Below are 19584 nucleotides of genomic sequence, written 5' to 3' on the forward strand. Positions count from 1 at the left end.
CACCCATGTTCACCTCGTTAGAATCGCTTTAACACTCAGGAATCTATTAAAATGTGACCAGTCAATCCTGGCGGGGTGTCTACCACTGCGCAGTAACGCATGTTGCTGGATTTTTTTTTACTTTTGGTCTGTTTGAGCTGAAAATCTTTTTTTGTAACAGTCTGCTAATTATGCAGCAGATGATGGATTTTATGTCAAATGCAGCAAATCCATAACTATTTAAAAAACGCCGCAGCCGCCTGGTCGTATAATTCCAGTGGCCGTGCTTTTAATGAACTTTTTATTGTATATTTTGCAGCCAAAATATTGATTACAAGTGTGTACATCTTGGTTTCCGCGATTATTCTGAGCATTTTATTGGTGCAAGTTTGCTTTTCTGCTCATAATTGTTAAATCACTAGATATTGCTTTGTCCTGTCACAGTGAGAACATCACCACAAAAGCCTAACTAGCAGACATTGTCAATGTAGCCTACATGTTTGTAGAACTGGTGGTTTAATGTTTCATGTTTGTACAGTAAATTCTCTTTGCTTGTAGTTACCTACATTCTTTGCACAGGGTGTGTGCACTTTGGTTTTTATTGACATGTTCTGAGGAGGGCTAGCCTCTTTGGAACTCTAAAGCAGGCCAGTGCTGCAAGACTGCAACACAATTAGTCACATGTAGGTGGGCATGTGACTGACTCCCTCCCAGCCCTGCAGCCCTTTCAGAGATAGTCTTATTCTGAACTACCTTTTCTTCCTACACCTATTGCTCTATAGACTACCCATTTCTGCTTCTAATGAGATGTTGCAGGAACAATGAAATTAAAGGTAATGTTGGTGACTTTAAGAATTCGCATTTCTTTGCCTCCGCAGATTTTCAAGCTCTTCAGACAATTCAAGCCACCATGATCATGTCTACTACCCTATGCTGCATTGGCCTATTTTCGTTCGTCCTTCAACTGTTTCGCCTAAAGCAAGGAGAGAGGTTTATTTTCACCTCCATTGTCCAGCTGTTGTCATGTGAGTAGCCCTGTTGCTGTTAAACGGTTGCACTGTACCCGACGCAAAACAATTTAGAATTTATAGTTGTTAAAAATGTATTTGGTAAATGAGAAAGCGCTGCATTATAAGTTAGGGTAATTTTTTCTACTGTCTTGCGAAGCCCCATTCGATTAAATTAATACAATTTGTTAAATAATGCTTTGTGTTATATTTGTTTGACCTTTTGTTGTCAAGGTAACTGTAAAGTACACTGCATCAAAAGAAAAGGCATCAGGTTTAAATAATGAGTTAAAAACATAGCGAAAATCATCTAGAATAAAAAATATCAATTACCAGCAAAAGGTTTTACATTACAAAAAGCTTTTATTTGACAGGATAATTTCTAAATTGCCCTTTTCCTGCTAAATGAAGGGTGGAAAGGAAGTTGATTTGAGGTAGAACAGCTGCATGAACAATTACTGTGGCTCTAGGCATGCATGGCAAAACTCCAATGAGGACAAAAAAAGAGAGGAAAATAGGGGGGTAAGGAGACTTGGTCCAATATGAAGGTCTTCTTTGATTTAAAAATAAAGGGTGAGATACCCGTTTCAACTAGACGGCTAATGTAAAGATGTTTGATGTTAAGTGACATAATTGTTTAATATAGATTTATTCTGTTCTTTACTGCCCCTACTCTCCTCTCCATGAGAGGTACGGGGGGATATTATCTAGGAAGTTAACGCCACTCATCGCCACATTGGAAGAGCCAGGCTGCACCATATTACCAAGGATATGGTGCAGCCTGGCGTTTCTCCCTGTGATGGCTCTAAGTTTCACCACTTAACGCCAACGCAGGCACCTTTGCACCAGAGTGCAAGAGTGTCTGCGAGCAGGGAGGTTTGTTTATGTACAGGAAGGTGTACCTTCCTGTACATAAACAAACCTTAAATGCCATTTCGTAACGTACATGTGTGCTGCTTCATGCAGCACACAAGTAAGTTACAAAATGTCATTTTAAAAGAAAGTTTGTTTATGTACAGGAAGGGACACCTTCCTGAACATAAAACAACCTTGGCATTTTGCTTTTTCCATGTGTGCTGCACAAGGCAGCACACACAGAAAAAGCAAAAATGAGGAGAAATGTAGCATTTCTCCTCGTTTCGCCACCTTAAGACCAGGATTTTCCTGGTCTTAAGTTCGGCGCTGCCACCTATTATCGCCTCTCATGATAATAGGTGGCAGCGTCAAAGTGAATGTGTGTTGCGGTGGAATGCCCACCACAACACCCACTGCACGCCTCTTTCACGCTAATTTTAGCGTGAAAGGGGCCCAATTACCAAGGCAGCGTTATATGTTTTTAACGCCACCACAACGTCACAAAAAGTGACCTTGTGGTGGCAATAGGGGCTTGGTAATATGCCCCACAGTTTCATAACAAATTGTTCAAATTTCTGCTGAGCTTCATGTTTGACTCATGCACACCTCTTCTATCCCAGATGTCTACCCTCACGTCTTCCGGCTTCTATCACCTTTGCCTATTGGGGGAATCTTTTCTGGTTTGACACCCGAGGGTCACCATTTGGTACTTATCTTTCTGATTGACTCCAGTATGTGTTATAGAAATGGATCATATGTAGGGATCAATAAAGGAGCCATGGTTTGCATCCACAGTTTGCAGGACATGGCAGCAACACTATTGTGTGGAATTGACATTAATATGCACTCTTCCAAAAAAGCACCCGGGCTGTCGGTACAGGACCGGCCATCTTTAAGGCTTTGTCCACTGTTCATCAAATGATCTACATAAAGGGACTTTTTTCTTCAAAAGTCAAATGATTTTCAAAGCCCTTTGATCATCTAAGCATATGCTCCTTCAGGTTTCTTGTTTCTGGATGGTGGGAAAGGAGGGGGAGCGTGCTTTTTGCAACTCTGACTGCACAGCAATAGAACAAGCTGCCTTTTAGGGAGGACCACTCTGGATCTCCTTTTCAGAAAAGTATGTACAGATTTTATTTAAAAATGTATAGAAAGGGGTGTCAGTTGGATTCAATTCAATTCAAAATCTTTTATTCGATTAAGCATTTTGTTAATCATAAAAAGTACATCATATTTAAACACTTCTTCATAAAAATCACATTATTATTAATACATTAATACAGTACAAGTTAAAAAGAGAAAGTAAAAAATAAAAAGTGAATACACTTTAGTTCATAAGCAGAATTAATACCGTTTTTTTGAAAATTCAACTAGGTTTCAGTTCTATGGCTTTACGAATTGTTATACATGATTTCAGAAACAAGGCAAAATTCTTTGCCACGTATTGTGATTCAAGCTGTTGTAATGCTAGAAATGCCGGGCGACAGGTCCTCAACCCCATCTGGCGCAGTACTGGTAAAACCCAGCGTTTACGTGTTTCAGCATAGAAACGACAAAACAGTACTACATGCATGGTTGTTTGGGGGGAGACCTTGTCGCATGGACATTTTTCTAATTCGTGTGACCAGTTTAACGTTTTTGGAAAAGTAACCAATCTAAAAAACAGATTGAAACGGAACCTGGTTAATAGATATTTTTTGTGATTAGATGTATGATATGTTAAGTAAGGCCGTATACCTGGAGACACTTGGGCCATCAAAATATGAGCGTTGGATTGCTTGGATACTTCTCCAGACAGACGGAGTTCCCTTAAATGATTGAGACATTGATGTTTCAAGGTTTTTCTACTCATCTCGGTGATAGATGAAGGCTCGATGACATACTGTACAAGGTCCAGATCTTTCAGGAAGTTGACCACATACGCCAACCATGGGATGTTATTCCAGGATGTCTGCTCTAGGCATTCTAAGATCAGGGCACGTGTGAGGTGGCATTGTGGCTTAGACCAAATACGATGCCATAGAAGCATTGGTTGACATTTGATGTAATCTACTAGATAGTCAATCCCAAGCTCAATATGACAGCCGTATGTGGGGGCACTCTGTGGGAGGGCCAACAAATATTTAACAAAGCCATTTTGGATTTTTTGCAATTCTACCGCTTTTACGTAGCCCCATACACCGGCTCCGTATGTGGCAATGCTCAGGCATTTAGCTTGATGAATTTTAAGTAATACAGATGGAGTTGTTTTACCCATTTTTCTGGAGAAAGAGACGAGGGCAGAAGTTGCTCGTTGGTAAAGCAATTTCCTCGTTACCATCGCCCTTTTCCATGTTAGCTGGTCATCTATTAGGATGCCCAGGTAGGGGTATTCCTTAACACGTTCCAGTTTTGATTGCTCAATGCAGAGATGTTTAGAGCTTTTTACCTTGGGCCCTGTTTGCATGACAAAGGTCTTTGTCTTGTTCACCTTTAACCCAAGTGAGAGCATGTAGTTACAATATTTATCCAGCTGCTTCTGGAGCTGTACTAGGGTCCTAGCAAAAATTACGGAGTCGTCAGCGTAGAGTAATGCTGGAATAGGGCGATGGTTGATGGTAGGTAGATCCTGACTCCCTTCTAACATGGCTACTTCCAGACCATTGGTGTATAAGTTAAATAGAAAGGGAGCCAGGACGCAGCCCTGTCTTACTCCACGGTTAATTGGAAAAGAGGATGTTAACTCTCCACCCATGCCAAATCTTACGCAAGCTGAGGCATCAGAGTAAAGCTCGCGCAGAAATTTAATAAGGGGGGGTCAACACCCAACTCCTCCAAAATAGACCAAAGCTTGGCGTGGATTACACAGTCGAACGCCGCGCTGAGGTCGACGTAGACCATAAATAGGTTACCCCGTTTTACCCCAACATACTTTCCTATTAGGAGTGTTAGGTTTAGGGCCTGTTCGACAGTGCCCAGTCCCTCCCGGAATCCATTCTGAAGGTCGGTAATGATGTTCTTTTCTGCCGCCCAATCCTGTAAGCGGTCCAGAATGAGACGACCCGCGACCTTACCCAGTGAATCCAGGAGGGAGATGGGCCTGTAGCAGGCAGGGTTGTTTCTTTCACCTTTTTTAAAAATTGGGAGAAGTATGGAGGAGGACCAAGAGTCCAAAAGGCCAGTATTTAAAACTGCCGCCATTAGCTGGGTGATGATTGGGGACCATAAATCGATGTTTGAAAGAAATATATCAAGTGGGGCACCGTCTGGGCCAGGGGCCTTTCCGGTTTTTGAGGAGGATAGTGCGCTTATGACCTCCCCAAGTGTAAAATGGAGGTCAATTGGGTAAACCCCTTTTTTTGAGGACGCGCTCGCTGGATTGGGGTGTGCAACGCTTACCGAGGGGAGGTCACTAAAGATTTTAGAAAAGTGAGTCACCCACTCGTCCGCGGTCACAGCTACATCCAGATGTTGATGTGAGTTTACCTCAAGTAGAAAGGGAGATTTTACTACCTGCCAGAATTGAGAGCTGTCCTTACTGTGGCAACTCTCATGTAGTTGGGCCCATAGTTTGTTTTTGTGGTCTTTTTTACAGCTAGTTTGGGCCTGCTTGTATTCAGATCTTAATTTGGCTGCTTTGCTTTTGTCTCTAGTTGGATTGTGAAGCTCTTTTTTTAGAGCAGTTAAGGCTTTCCGACATGCCGTGTTGAACCATCCTGGCTCAGAGTGGTTACCCGGTTTGTAAGTTCGAAATAGTTCCTTCTGGATGACTTTCAGGATTTCCCCGAAGCTAGAAATAATTTGCTCGGGGGGGGGGGGATTCCACGTCAAGACAAATGTTTATCCATGGGAGTGCCTCAGTTGGATTCACTAGAGGCCCTGGATTCTGCTCTCAAGAAGGAAGGCCTAATGCCATATTATTATGTCACTGCCTTCATGGCGTTGGTCTCACTGCCTGTCACAGCATCCGCCATTGCAGCTAAAATGCTGACAGGAGAGGGGTGCCATTTTTTTTGTGCCGCTCCTCACACTTTTTTGTTTTAGTGAAACAAATGTCCAAAGTGGGAGTTGCTTTCAGTAAAACAAATAAAAGCAATTGCTTTGACTGGCTCTGAGGTTTCCACAGTTCTTAATTTATAAAATAATGAGTGCGTGGTGCCCAGAGCTCTGCACAGAAGACCATGGCTGGTGCAATTTAGTGTTGTACACCGAATACCAAGGCTGCATAGTCTTAAATTCACCTCTGTCTGTTCAAACAACTACCAGATACTCCATGCCCTTTTATTTCATTGTTGCAGGTCCTTGTCCTCTCTTCGTGATGGTTTTTCTGTCTTTCTCCGTCTTTCCACTTGATGTTTTTCCCTCTCTTGCTATCGTGAAATGTCTAGTACAGAAAAATAAGTGCCGGGTCCAAAAATGAGTGCAGTGCCACCCATCAGCAACCACCTGCTCAACGTAGTCACTGGTTTTCTGCCAGAACATGTTTCTATTCTGATTTCTACCTTTTTAGTTCTGCCATACCTCTCAAGGCTGATCTAGGAAAGGAAAATGAGTAACAGTGTTCCCTCCCTATACAGCCATCAAGGTGACACTGTAACCTGGTGGCCAAGTGGTGAATGGGCTGTCAGGTCATGGTTTATGATAATGGAGCCAGCTGAGGCTCTGCCATTGAAAACGCTGTGGTTCCCCACCTATGAATGTGGCGGGGGAAATGCAAGCTGGGGCACTGCCAATTTACGACCGTGATTTCATCCAGCTGTTCCACTGCCCGCAATCTGCCTCACCTGAACTCCCTGCAGCGTACTGGGGTGGGACTACGTCCCCCAGCTGTCTTAGCAGCAGGGCGGATCCAGTGAGAGAACTTCTCACTCTTAAGCGCATTACAGATCGCGCAGCGTGTGTTTCATCCGGATTTTTCCTTGCCTGCAATCTGCCTCACCTGAATTCCTTGCACCGGATAGGGGTGGGACTACATCCCTCAGTCATCTTAGCGGCAGGGTGAATCCAGAGAGAGGACTTTTCTCTCTTAAGTGCATTACTGATCCTGCAGTGCAGGGCGCTCGCAGTTCTCACACCGGGTGTGTGCCCGGGGCCAAGACCGAGCCAAGGCAGGCCCATCTTCGCCCATCCTCGCCGCAAAAGAGGCCAGTCTCAGCCATCCCTCATACTTTCATGATTTGGGACCACCCTCAGCTCAGCTAAGAATTCAATAAGTTGCACTTCTCTTTTATCCCCAAGACATATTACGCTTCATATTGTACTTTGTAACTGCCAACATGGGAAATTAGAAAGCGACTGAAGTTTCTAAATCTTCTGCAAGCGTGAAAAAACAAGGAAATCTGCAAGGGAGAAAGCAGGTCCCTCCACAGAAGGCGCTAGTAACTGTACTCTTGATGATATTGACCATTTGATTGAAGAAGTTGAGTCAATGCTAATTACACAGGTAACTCTTACTAGTGGCAGATCACATTTGACGAAGGTATACTATACCATATATGTTCAAGAGAAGCAAACTTCCACCCAACAGTGCTATTTCATCCACTGATAGCTCATGTACTACTATGTAGAGTATCCAGAGAGCGCCCATAACCCTGGGGTTGTCGGAACAAACAGGAGCTATAACCAGCAAGTCCCTGTGCCCGAAGCGTCTGCTGCGCCCTGGCATTCACTCAGTCCTGAAGTTAATATCCTTTCTAACATCCCTTGTTCTAACAGGTTTACCCCTGGCAACAATTGAGACGATTCCTTTGTCTCAGACTCAATATTTGGCTCCATCTCAAGTTCAAACTATAGGGGAAACTGGTAGCAAGTGTGCATATGTTGTACAGCTGCGCATACCGAGTTCTGACCATGCATCACTCCACCGAAAATTGGACAATTTGAAGGCATTATTAGTCTCTCTTACTACACAAATTTGAAATATACAGAGTAACCAATGCTGCTTCAAATGAACATGCAGTAAGGGACTTGAAAGATGGAGTGGTAATTTTGGACACAAACCAATTACGAGAGAGCTACTGCCATATCTTTCCTCCTTTAACGCATCAAGCACAGTCCACACTGCTTCAACCATCCTGGGACGATTGATTCCCGCTACAAAAGCTTTATCATTGCAGCCAATTGTATCCGTCCCAAAAACACAGGTGACTTTACCATTGGTTCACTCATACAGTTCTCGACTCCCCCTGCTCTATACACTGGCGAACCTCCTATTAACCTTTACTCTGGAATAAGAGACCCCCTAGATAGTAAGAACCCATATCACAACTACTCACCAACCCAGAGGTTCCCGTATCGACCTGTTGTTGATGACAACTCCAGAAGAACACTTTATATGACACTTTATATGAAGGAAATACTTAAAAAACCAACATGTTAATTAACTAGTTAATTAATAAAGTTATGCACCGGCTCAGGATAAAACGTAAGGTCCATAGTCCGATCTGACATTGAACACACTAAGCGACACAGCACTGAATCCTCAACTTCTGACTATATTTCTGTATTAATGAAAGACGAAACACTGGTTGAAAGCCTCATAAAATTTTAATTGCATATGATCCATCTTGTGGGACCAATCAAGGGCAATGTTAGGTTGAAATTATCACCTCCTGCTAACAGTTTGCTTGTGGCAGCAGTTAGAGCCCCGGCGACTCACATTCTTGAGAGCCCTGTGCGGATGCTCAACCAGAGGCATCCAATCAGAACCCAATTGAATGATTAACCGACCCAGCTGATCCCATTCCAATGGATGAACGTGTTGTTTCTGTCATTGAGACTTACAAAAGTTTATCTAGGGCAGATGGCCTTAAGGATCCTAGGAACAGCTTTACGGGGGGTCTACTGATAACTCTTAGAGTCCCACCTCTCCCACAGTATCACAATCTCCTGTAGTCCTGTATCTAAGGAAAGACTTAGATCCTGCTCTGCAATCAAGTTTTTCCATGATTTCATAGAATTCGGATGGTGTTAAACACAAACTAGTAGATTCAGAATGGTTATCTTATATTGCTAATTATGCTATCTGTATGCTTCAGGAGGCTTGGTCTACAATCAGGGTGTGTATTGATGGCTTTTCAACCTACAGCAGAGAAGCTCAACCCCTGGGGAAACATGGGAAAGCTAGTAGAGGGCTGCTCACATTGATAAAGAAAGATTGCCATTGTACTCACACAGCCCTGATAATTGATTCACCTGGCATATTTGGGTTTCACTTAAATGTCCATCAGGACTGAAACTGGTACTAATAAATGTATACATTAGATCAGACTCAGCTGGCAGCAAGTAACCTGTGCTAACGCTCTTGGATGAGCTAATTGAAACAAATCAATGGGACGCTAAGTTAATAGTGGCAGGAGATTTTAACATGCTTTTTGAACCGTCACCTTATATTAAGGAGCTTACAAAAATCGAGGGCGAACAGGGGAATATTCCCCAGCTAGATGGGAAGCAACAGCATAACTTCTCCTGCACTGCTCTCCAATTGACTTCTTTAAGTGTGGGCTGGAGTATTGGGGCTTGTAATGGTCGGACTCATTCAGACTCCTTTAGAGCACCCACATTTAAGCAAGGTTTCTATGCAAGTGTTATTGATTATTTTAGATGTAAGGCTTTGGTCACTGCTGGAGGACATGAAAGTAGATATTTGCACTGACAGTGATCATAATGCTTTGCTTCTGATTCAGCGTCAGTTGTATAAATACTTTTAGGTTTAACTTTCAAATCAGTATTTACTCATTTGTCCCTCTAACTGTACTGGGCCCCCTACAGCTAGACCAATCAAAGCATTACCCTTACCACATAGGCAAATGGTCCTCCGATGGATCTTTCTCTACCTATTGATGGGGTGGGAATTAGGATGTCCCAAAAAATTCATTCAATGTTTGCCACCCAAGGAGGACCATTAATTGGTGACTTGCTCACAAGTTTGAAATGAGGTTCAAATACACTACTCTCAGGACCATACTGTAAAAATAAAATATCGCAATGGGGAGACCCTATCTCCTAAAGAAATGGAGTCCAACTAGAATGATACACACTAGAATCTCTGCTACTGCAACACAGAATAAAAGAAACAAAACGAGTTATTCTGAAAGGATTTGCTGATTGTCCCTATAACACATTTAGATCAAAAGAGTAATTTAGCTCAGTTTCAAATAAAGAACATCAGGACACAATAATAGACTCAGGCAATTTAGCTAGTTTAGTTATTGTATTAATGCTCCAAAATTGATACAGATAAGCAATTTCTTAAACATCTGAGTCAAGAATATTGAAGTATGTAGTGCAATACTACACATTTAGTCAGAGGTTCAAATCCAAAGAGGATGGTTTAAAACAAACATCAGATAAGTGGCTATAGATTCTTACCACCATTGAAGGCAGAAGGCTAGTTTGATTCTCTTTAACAGCATCTAAAGATTTAAAAGAAAGAAGTAAAACAAATCCATGTTAAGGCCTCTCAGGGTGAGTCCATGAGCAGGGGCAAAAAGTGGAAACAAAGAACAAATCAATTAGTTCAGCAAAGAAGCTACATCAGCAAAAAGCTAGTCCAAGATAGAAATTTAAAAGATGATTCCCAAAGGAAGAGATTAAAATGTCTGTGTTGCATCAAAGAGGAAAAAGGTATAGCCTCGAGTTGAAGTGTGTCCCAAAAAAAGAAAATTAATAGCATTGCGTTGAGTTTGTGTGTCTCTCCTGCCCCTCTTTTGGGGTTTCTTCCTTTATCCTTATGACACCTTAATGGCGTGGTATCACTCCACTGGTCAATCTATCTTATGATTAGTTTATGTATGTAGTTACCTAACACATTTTAGTTACTCCTGCATTCTTTCCCACGCACTTCATGTGAACACTTTGGCTTTCCGGGCCTCACAATTTTTTCGGTGGTAAGAAATAAACAATGTAGCAGAATATGGCATCGGGTTAGAGTTGATTTTCCCACCGAGCCATCTCATGGTGAACTTCAAAAGAATGTCCTTTGTATGTAAGAGGAAACCTGCACAGAACAAATAATGCACCATCTGCAGAAATACCAATGAATTATTATGCTTGCTAAGGAAAAATTTGCAGCTCAAGTAAGAACATGTTTAAAGCTTAAAATGCATACATCAGCTTTAAATAGATGACACTTAATTGAAATCCAATATAATGCACTGAATCATCATTTCATAATAAGAGAAGAAGAATAGATGTTTAACCAACGAATTATTGCACGAAATTGACGTAGGTTAGCTATGACCTACTGCCAAAAGTTTCAAAATCTAGCGTTATAAGCATTATAACTAATTAGCAATGTATTGTCTCCTTTTCTAACGCTTTCAAGCACACTTTAATGGTGCTGTCACATCACTTGTTTCTATTGGTTTATCACTTCATTCATTATCGTACTTTGAAAAGTTTTTATGTCTAAATCGGTAAGAGTGTCATGTAAAATGGTTTTGAAATGTTAGCGCTATCGCTTCTATCCACTCTGGGAAAGCGCTGGAAAGGACTAATACTGTCAGTTGTACCCGAACCACTGTTAGCTAATAATCATAGGAGAGTCACCTGGCCATACCTAATGTCCAACCCAAAATTTTACAAGAACTGTTTTTCCCCCGTGCTGCAAGCCATTTTCTACAAGAAAACTTACCATAGGCTGCCTGCTCCAGTGAAGGAGGTTAAATGGTTCAATCTTGATTGTAAAATGGCTAACACAAGATTAAGAACAGCTGCTGAAAGCGGTCTACAGATTAAGATTAAAGAGGTCAGGGGGAACTACAAGTTCTTTTAACTTAAGATCACTCCATTCTTCAAGCCTTTTCTGGACATCATTACACCACCATTAGCCAAAAGCCTATATGTGTCTGGCCGGTGGGTTGGATCCTGAGACCAAAGAACACACTCTGGGGCATATTACCAACGTTAAGCGATATTTATCGCTAACGATGCTTAGCAACGAATTTTTTAACGCTAAGCATCATCAGAAATTATCGCAGATAAACCTTGCTATTATCAAGGTTTATCGCAAATGCGATAAAAAACGGCCGCAATGCATGAATATCGCTGAAAAGTCAGCGATATTCATGCATTACCGAGCTAATGCTCTTAGCCATGTTATCCACCTCCCATTGGATAACATGGCTAAGAACTGCTCAGGGCAGCTGTTAGTTTTTGGAGATATTCGTGCTTAGCGCGAATATCTCCAAAAGTTGGTAATAGGAGATAGCGATGTTAGCGACTGTTTCCAGTCGCTAACATCTTGGCACGCCCACTTTGCATGTCATTAGTGATAAATATCACTGACATGCAAAGTGGCTCCCAAGATGGTCGCTATCTCCTACTAGCTGTCGCTAACTGGTGTTAGCGAGAGCTAGGTAATAGGGAGATAATTTTATCTCCGCTTTCTTGGCTTTTAAAGCCAAAAAAGCGGAGATAAACCCCCTTGATAATATGCCCCTCTGTTCTTTTTAGCGGAATATCTAGGTTCTCAACATATATGGATATGTCCTGTATGTCTGAATATTGAGGTTACCTGATACCTTATCGCCTATAGGATCTTGAAAAGCTACACTTCAATCATGATTGTGTTTGCTGTTAGACGTTATTTGGCAAATTTATGGCGTAGACGAGACACTATTCTTTCTGCTATAGCCAGCTGACCATTGGGAGTGTACACTATGATATCCATGTCTTACCGGGTTAGAGAGCTGGAATCTTGCGAATATTCTGTACTTCCCATATCACTTTGGTACTTCACTGTCGGATTGTCACACCTATTGCACTTTATGATACTGAACATTAGGGAAGTATCCGAAAGATGGAATGTTTTAATAAATCTCATACGAGTTTACATTGACTCTTTCCCTCTCTTTAATATGACATTTTATTCTGGTACTGTTTTTTTTCATTTAAAAAAGGGTGCTATTGCACTTTTTATGCTTTTATATCTAAAGCTTAGCTAGCATTTTTCATTCTGCAGTCTTTGCACTCCTGAACGTTGCACTACCGGATTTTACAATTGTATGTACTTTTAATGGATTAATATATTAACAGCTCCAGAATGAGCTGTTTTTGCTTTTATTACGACTGTTTGTGAATGTATCGATGCTATATTGTTTTACATATAAATGTGTATTTGTGAATTTTTACTTTTGTACGCTTTGATGGTTTTCAGAACCGAAGAAAGTATATTTGACTGATTGCTTTACTGTGCTTCCATCTCACCAAATATTAAAAGACCTTCAGAATCATAACCACACATGTCCAGATTATTGAGAGCCGCATTTGTGGCATACAGGTTTAAAAGTAGCTTTCGTGTGCAGGCAAGCATTACTTAACCTTGATAAAAAAAAGAGCTGTGTTGTACTGCCACGATACAGTTTTAAATCATATGAAGTAACTACAGGGAAACATTCTAATAAGCACAGTTTGCACTGGTGTAAACCGAAGTTAGAAGACGCCCAGAGTCCTCATCTGACAAATTGTTTTTCCAAGACATCCGAAAATCAAGCAATCTCAACATAAGCAGAAAGAGGCCACAACGGCGGTCTGGCACTGGAACAATTGGCCCTGTTCCCTGAGAACTGACTGACTGTCCTCTCTGTTGTTTTGTTTGCTAATTGTCAAAGCCACAGATGTTGTTTTCAGTATTAGAGGATATTCTAAAATAATAGGAGTTTATGAAGAAGCACAAATCCTACTAGCAAAACACATGCTTGGCATGCCAGCAAATTCAAGAATTGTAAATTTATAGTTAAAAATATGGATATAAATAGGAGCAACATAGGGCATTTGTGCAAAAAAAATATATATACATACATATATAATCATCTTTTCTAAATAGTGCCAATCGAGTAGTAAATCATCAGGGAACATAGATATTTAGTGCCGTGGAAGCTAGACACCCTGCAACTGTGCAACCACTTCACATTCTGTTGGGTCGGGGGTTCCCTATAACGTAAAGTGATGCTAAATTCTACATTTTAAAAGTGGATTTTTACAACTATGTGAAAAAGAAAGTGGGGGGGGCGTGGCCGAGAGCCGACTATGGCGGACGTGTAGCTGAGGAGCTCCGTCCTGAGCCCTGTACACTAGCGGAATATCCTGTCATCCTGCACCGTTACCCACCCCGTCTCCACGTCCGAAGCTTCAGGGAGTGAGCGGCATACCTTTGCAGCGCACCACCCCCCTGGGTCGCCGCCGAAACTCTGCTGACTTGCGGCGCTCCCGGAGGCCTGTCCCCTCGTGGTAAGCCGCGGACTCGATTTGCCCGGGGGCCGGGCAGCGGCGTGGCCCCGACGGACTACTGGCGAGCCCCGGGGGGGGCGGGTCTGCGGAGCTCGAGAGCGCTGCCCGGGCCGGCGGCGGACACGGCCCCTGCTGCTGCCACACTGACTGCCTGCACACCAACGAGCCTGGGTGGCCGTCCCTGTCCGGACTGTCCGGTTCGCGGCACTGCGCCGCCGGGGCCGCCCCGGAGCCTGCCCGGACCCTAAGGAGACGCCCGCACTTGCCTGGACGCCGCTGACACCGGTGAGGAGTGGGGGCCTGGGGTTGGCGCCTGAGAGACATTTCTGCCCAGTGCACCATTGCCTTGGTGTACACGGGGACTACTCGCGACGGCCCCCCCCGCCGCTGCAGGACCATAGCCGCCATTTTGCCTCCACCCTGCATCCCGGGCCCTCCCGACATCTAGCGCGGAGCCCTGCGCTGTCCTAGGCGCATCACAGCGGCAAGTTTACAGCGGCCCTGATACCTCCTCACATCACCAGCGCGGCCCCCCGCAGAGCGGGGAGTGGGTGCCTGTGCACTGCCACGGGTCCCGGATACTCGGGGCTTCCACTGGGGCTCCTGGCCACACACCATCTTTGGCCGGACTGCACCGCCGAGCTCCCCTTCCTGCTGATCTCCACCGGACCCCCAATAGTGGCCCAGCACCCCTACACATCGCCCTGTGGTGGCCAGACCCGCGGTTGAGAGGAAGGCCATCCGCTGAGCGCTGTTACACTGACGAGGATCCTGTGCTGTGAGCTTGGCAGCGCACTAGGGTGTGACCCTTTACTCATATCTTCGTGGTGCCGTCAGAGGCGGACACCTCTGCTTGCCGCTCGGGGTGCCATCAGGCGGTGCGGACCGGAGACGGAGAGTGCGCATACTACTACGCCACCCTGCATACCAGGTCGATGGGGAAACACAGGGGCAGGACCCAGGACCACGGCGCGTCGGCGGACATGCAGTCCACCGGCTCGGAGGACCCTCTAGCTTCGTCTACCGCGGACATTATCCCACCGACTGGAAAGGGTTCGCAGGACGCCAAGCTGGATCTCATTTTGAATGAAATACGAGCCACACGGGAGGCGCTTGAATCACGCATTGACAGCATGGCGACAGGCCTCTCGCTACTCCGAGCAGACCATAACAAACTTGCGGAGAAAGTGTCGGAGCAGAAGCTTGCGCTGAACGATCTCATACCTCAGCAAACAGAACACTCGGCGAAGCTGGAGGGTATGGAGAAATGGCTCAAGCTGCTATGGGATAAGGTGGATGATGCGGAAGGGAGGGCCCGCCGCAACAACGTCCGCATCCTAGGCATTCCGGAGCGCAGCGAGGGGAGGAATCCCACCCAATTCGTGGAGGACTGGATCAGGAAGATGGTGGGCCCGGAAGATCTCACGACGCTGTACAGTGTGGAGCGGGCGCATAGAATGCCGTCACGACCTCCGCAACCGGGGGCACCCCCACGCCCCTTGATCGCGCGACTCCTTCACTACAGAGACCGCGATACTGTGCTGAGAGTGGCCCGGGAGAAAGCGCCGATCCGCTATGAAGACAAGAACATCTCCATATACCCTGACTTCACGCCCACAGTTCAGCGAGCTAGGTCCACCTTCGTGGGGGTGAAGCGCAAACTGCGGGAAAGAGACTTGAAATATGCCCTCCTGTTCCCCGCTCGCCTCAAGATTCTCTATGGAAACAAATCCCACTTCTTTGACTCGCCGGAGGAGGCGGAGGAGTGGATGGAGGTTACGCTGACTCCGCCAACCTCGCAAGACCCACTTTCGGCCTCTGGGAATTCGAGGTACCGGAATCCGTCGGGCCAGAGTCACCAGGCTTCCTCTGCAGGACGAGCCCCTTCACAAAAATCTTCATCAAAGGGCCGACCCACAGCAGACCGCTTGATAGGTAGATCATCGGTGGTGCACCTGACGGAGGAGGCCCTCGCCGCTCACGATGCAGACACTAACAGAGGTCAGGCCAGCGTCTCCGGCACACACACTGAGGTGTCGGGGTCGGCGGACAGCCTACAATTATTTCCCAAAGTCACGGCGCAGACAGCGGTGGAGTTCTGACACCGGCAGCTTGCACCCTGAACGAGGTCCGGGTGGTAACGTATGAATAGTGTATCTTCGTACGTGCTGGGGGTAACTAGCAGGTTTGGTTTCACGGAGGGCTGCCACACCACCGCAGGCCAGTACACGTCAGGCACGAGAGGTCCACTCTCCCCCACCGTATGCACTTGAAACTGTTTACTTCTTGCCCATGTTGGGCACACTGGTTTGGATCGCGGGCCCGTTGGCCCGGGGACCTTAATGTTGAGGGGCTACCTGTTTACACGACACTCTTCTCATACGTCATGAGGTACTTGGTATGGTCACCCATGGTCCCACCATGGCCGCATTGCAGGTTTTGTCATGGGACCGCTTAATGTTTATGACTTGTGCACCTGGAATGTGCGGGGCATGGGCTCGATCCACAAGAGGCACAGGATACTGGCCCAGCTCAATCGCCGGGGAATCATGATAGCCTGCCTGCAAGAAACACACTTGAACTGCGCTGAAGGCCTGAAACTCAAGAAGAAGTGGAGGGGTCAACTCTTTGCCACATCCTACTCAGCGTTCTCTAGGGGGGCTGCCATTTGGCTCCGCAACTCTGTTCCCTTTAAACCGATTGAACAGCGAATTGATAATGAGGGCAGGTATGTGTTTGTGAAAGGCCTGTTGGATGGGGATACGATTGTGTTGGGCTGTGTGTATTCGCCAAACTCTGGCCAATCGGATTTTCTGGTTAATGTCAATAGAATCCTTGCGGAGTGGGCAGATCACCAGTGGGTGATTGGAGGAGACTTTAATGCAGTCTTAGATGTTACACTAGATAGGTCTCACCCCCCCCTACACGCCACAGAAAGCAGGAGACAGGCGGATGCGCTGGCACAATGGGCGGCGGGATGGGAACTGGCAGATGCATGGCGCAGTGCGCACCCCCTGGACAGGGAATACACCTTCTTCTCCCCCCCTCACCAGCTACATACCAGGATAGACCGTATATTCTGCTCCCGCTCCCTACTGGGATCGGTCGTCCGAGCCCAACATATGGGGAAGACCCTCTCGGATCATAACCCCGTGGAGCTCACCTGGCAATGGGGCAGGATGCAGACCCCGATCCCGACCTGGAGGTTACCCACAGAACTACTTGAAGACTCCGTCTTCAGGTCATCCATGGCGAACGCTATTGAGACCTACTTTGCTATCAACACGAACACTGCCAGCTCCAGACAAATAGAGTGGGACACTTTCAAGGTCTTCATCAGGGGAGAGGCGATGGCCTCCCGAGTGGGCATGAGGAGGGAGGTGATAGGTGCCCTAAAAGAAGTGGAAGGTACACTGGCAATGCTGGAGAGCAAAGCTGCGGGCACTAACACACACTTTACTCCTCTGCAGGAGGCACACATTAAACACGCCGAGCTACTGGAAGACCTGAGGCTCCTAGATTATAGAGAATACACTATCAGACAACATACACAGGCGGATAGATCGGGCCCACTACTGGCCCGTATTATAAGAGACTCTCCAGTGAATCACCCGATCTTGGAGATACTGGACCAGGACGGTCTACTGGCCTCGTCCCAAGTGGGCATTAATGCCGCTTTCCGGGACTACTATACCACACTTTATGGTCATCACCAGTGCCTCTCCGAGGCTGCATTGGAGGACTTCATGAGGGACCTTGCATTGCCCCAACTCACAGCCAGGCAGGCCACAGACCTGAAGCGCACTATTACAGTCGCGGAAATTAGACAGGCAATACGTGCTCTCCCGAGGAGCAAAACCCCTGGAACGGATGGCCTACCGGCTGAGTTCTACACTACATATATAGACCTCCTGGCCCCGCGTCTCCACACTGTTTATCTGGAAGCGTTGCGCACTGCCTCACTGCCCCAGTCCTCCCTCCAAGCTTTAATAACCTCCCTCTTAAAACCAGGCAAAGATGGCATGCATCTAGCTAATTACAGACCCTTATCCCTCCTCAACACCGACTGCAAGATATTGAGCAAGATATTAGCGATGCGTCTGGCGCAATACATTCCACATCTGATACACCCCGACCAATGCGGGTTTGTGCCAGGAAGGAGCACGGCCATGAACCTTAGAAGGCTTGCTCAGCTGATGCTGCGGGACCCGGCGGAATTGGGTTCAGAAGGCTGCATCTCATTGGACCTGAAACAGGCCTTTGATTCCCTTAGATGGGATTTCATGTTTGCTGCGCTCGCGAAATTTGGGATTCCACCCGAGTATATTGCTTGGGTCAAACTGCTCTATACCCGCCCCACGGCCCGAGTGCGTACGTCCAGATGCATCTCTAGTCCCGTGAACATAGCACGGGGTACCAGACAGGGCTGCCCGCTCTCCCCACTCCTGTTCATCCTGTCCCTTGAACCACTGCTCTGTAAACTCAGAACGACAGCTCCCCACTATGGGATCCGGAGGGGCCCGACCACCCATGTGGTCTCCGCATACGCAGATGACATTATCCTATACCTCCGTGATCTCAGGGGAGACCTTGCTTCTATATCTCAGATATTCGAGGACTTCAGGTTGTTATCTGGCCTCTCCATAAGCGAGTCCAAGTCCTACGGGTTCATGTTTGCAGCCCCAGACCAGCCCGCACCCCTACCCTTCGCGCCACACACATTTCAAGTAGCGGACTCTACTTTCCGCTATCTCGGGATACAAATCTACAGGGATGCGGCCATGATGATTGATGGCAACCTCGGCCGGGCTATGAGGGCGCTCAAATCCCAAATTCACTTCTGGTTGTCCTTACCCTTATCGGTGGCCGGAAGGGTGGCCATCTCTAAGATGGTGATGCTTCCCCGCCTCATCTACTATTTTACCAATTTGCCGTTTCTGATTCCCGCCTCAACATTTAAATCGCTGGATACTCTCCTCACGGAACTCATATGGGGCCCAGGGCGGAGACGCATAGGCCTGGCCAAGCTGCAGCTTCCTACTGGAGCCGGGGGAATGGGAGTACCAGACTTCCGGGCCTACAACTTTGCATGCCAGCTGCAATGGCTAGCCTACTGGCTAGCGGGTCGGAACCTGCACGAGGTGGACATAACAGAGGAGGACCGCTCTAGGGGGAAGATCCATGTCTTGTTACTGCCCCGCTCAGGCCTACCGAGCACTGCCCCGCCACTGCTCCGGCTTGCTATCCAATACTGGCGGAAGGCCCTGAAGTACACCACCCCGGCGACATCTTATGCCCCCACGATCCCACTGCTGGGTATCCCACTGGAGGCGGGCCCACTTACTGCACACACACTCACGCCTTGGCATGACACTGGAGTGGCGACTGTGGGGGACCTCTTTGCCGAGGGGCGAATTCTGTCCTTCGTAGACTTTAGGACTGCACACGGTGTACCCGGGGGATCGTTCCTCATGTATGCCGGCCTCCGCCATTACGTGACCGATAGGTGGGCGCACGAGGGAATGGAACCTCC

General features: G+C 46.3%; 1 protein-coding gene across 1 annotated transcript in view; it reads left to right on the forward strand.

The window, feature by feature from the left end:
• Positions 1 to 19584, forward strand: part of EMP2 (epithelial membrane protein 2) — a 105046-nt gene that overhangs the window by 69779 nt on the left and 15683 nt on the right. Inside the window, exon 4 of the mRNA XM_078663102.1 lies at positions 858 to 1004. Within this exon, the coding sequence (XP_078519228.1) occupies positions 858 to 1004 (147 nt within the window). The remainder of the gene's footprint in view (positions 1 to 857; positions 1005 to 19584) is intronic.

The sequence above is a fragment of the Lissotriton helveticus genome, chromosome 10 (assembly GCF_964261635.1).
Source record: "Lissotriton helveticus chromosome 10, aLisHel1.1, whole genome shotgun sequence".
Taxonomy (NCBI): domain Eukaryota; kingdom Metazoa; phylum Chordata; class Amphibia; order Caudata; family Salamandridae; genus Lissotriton; species Lissotriton helveticus.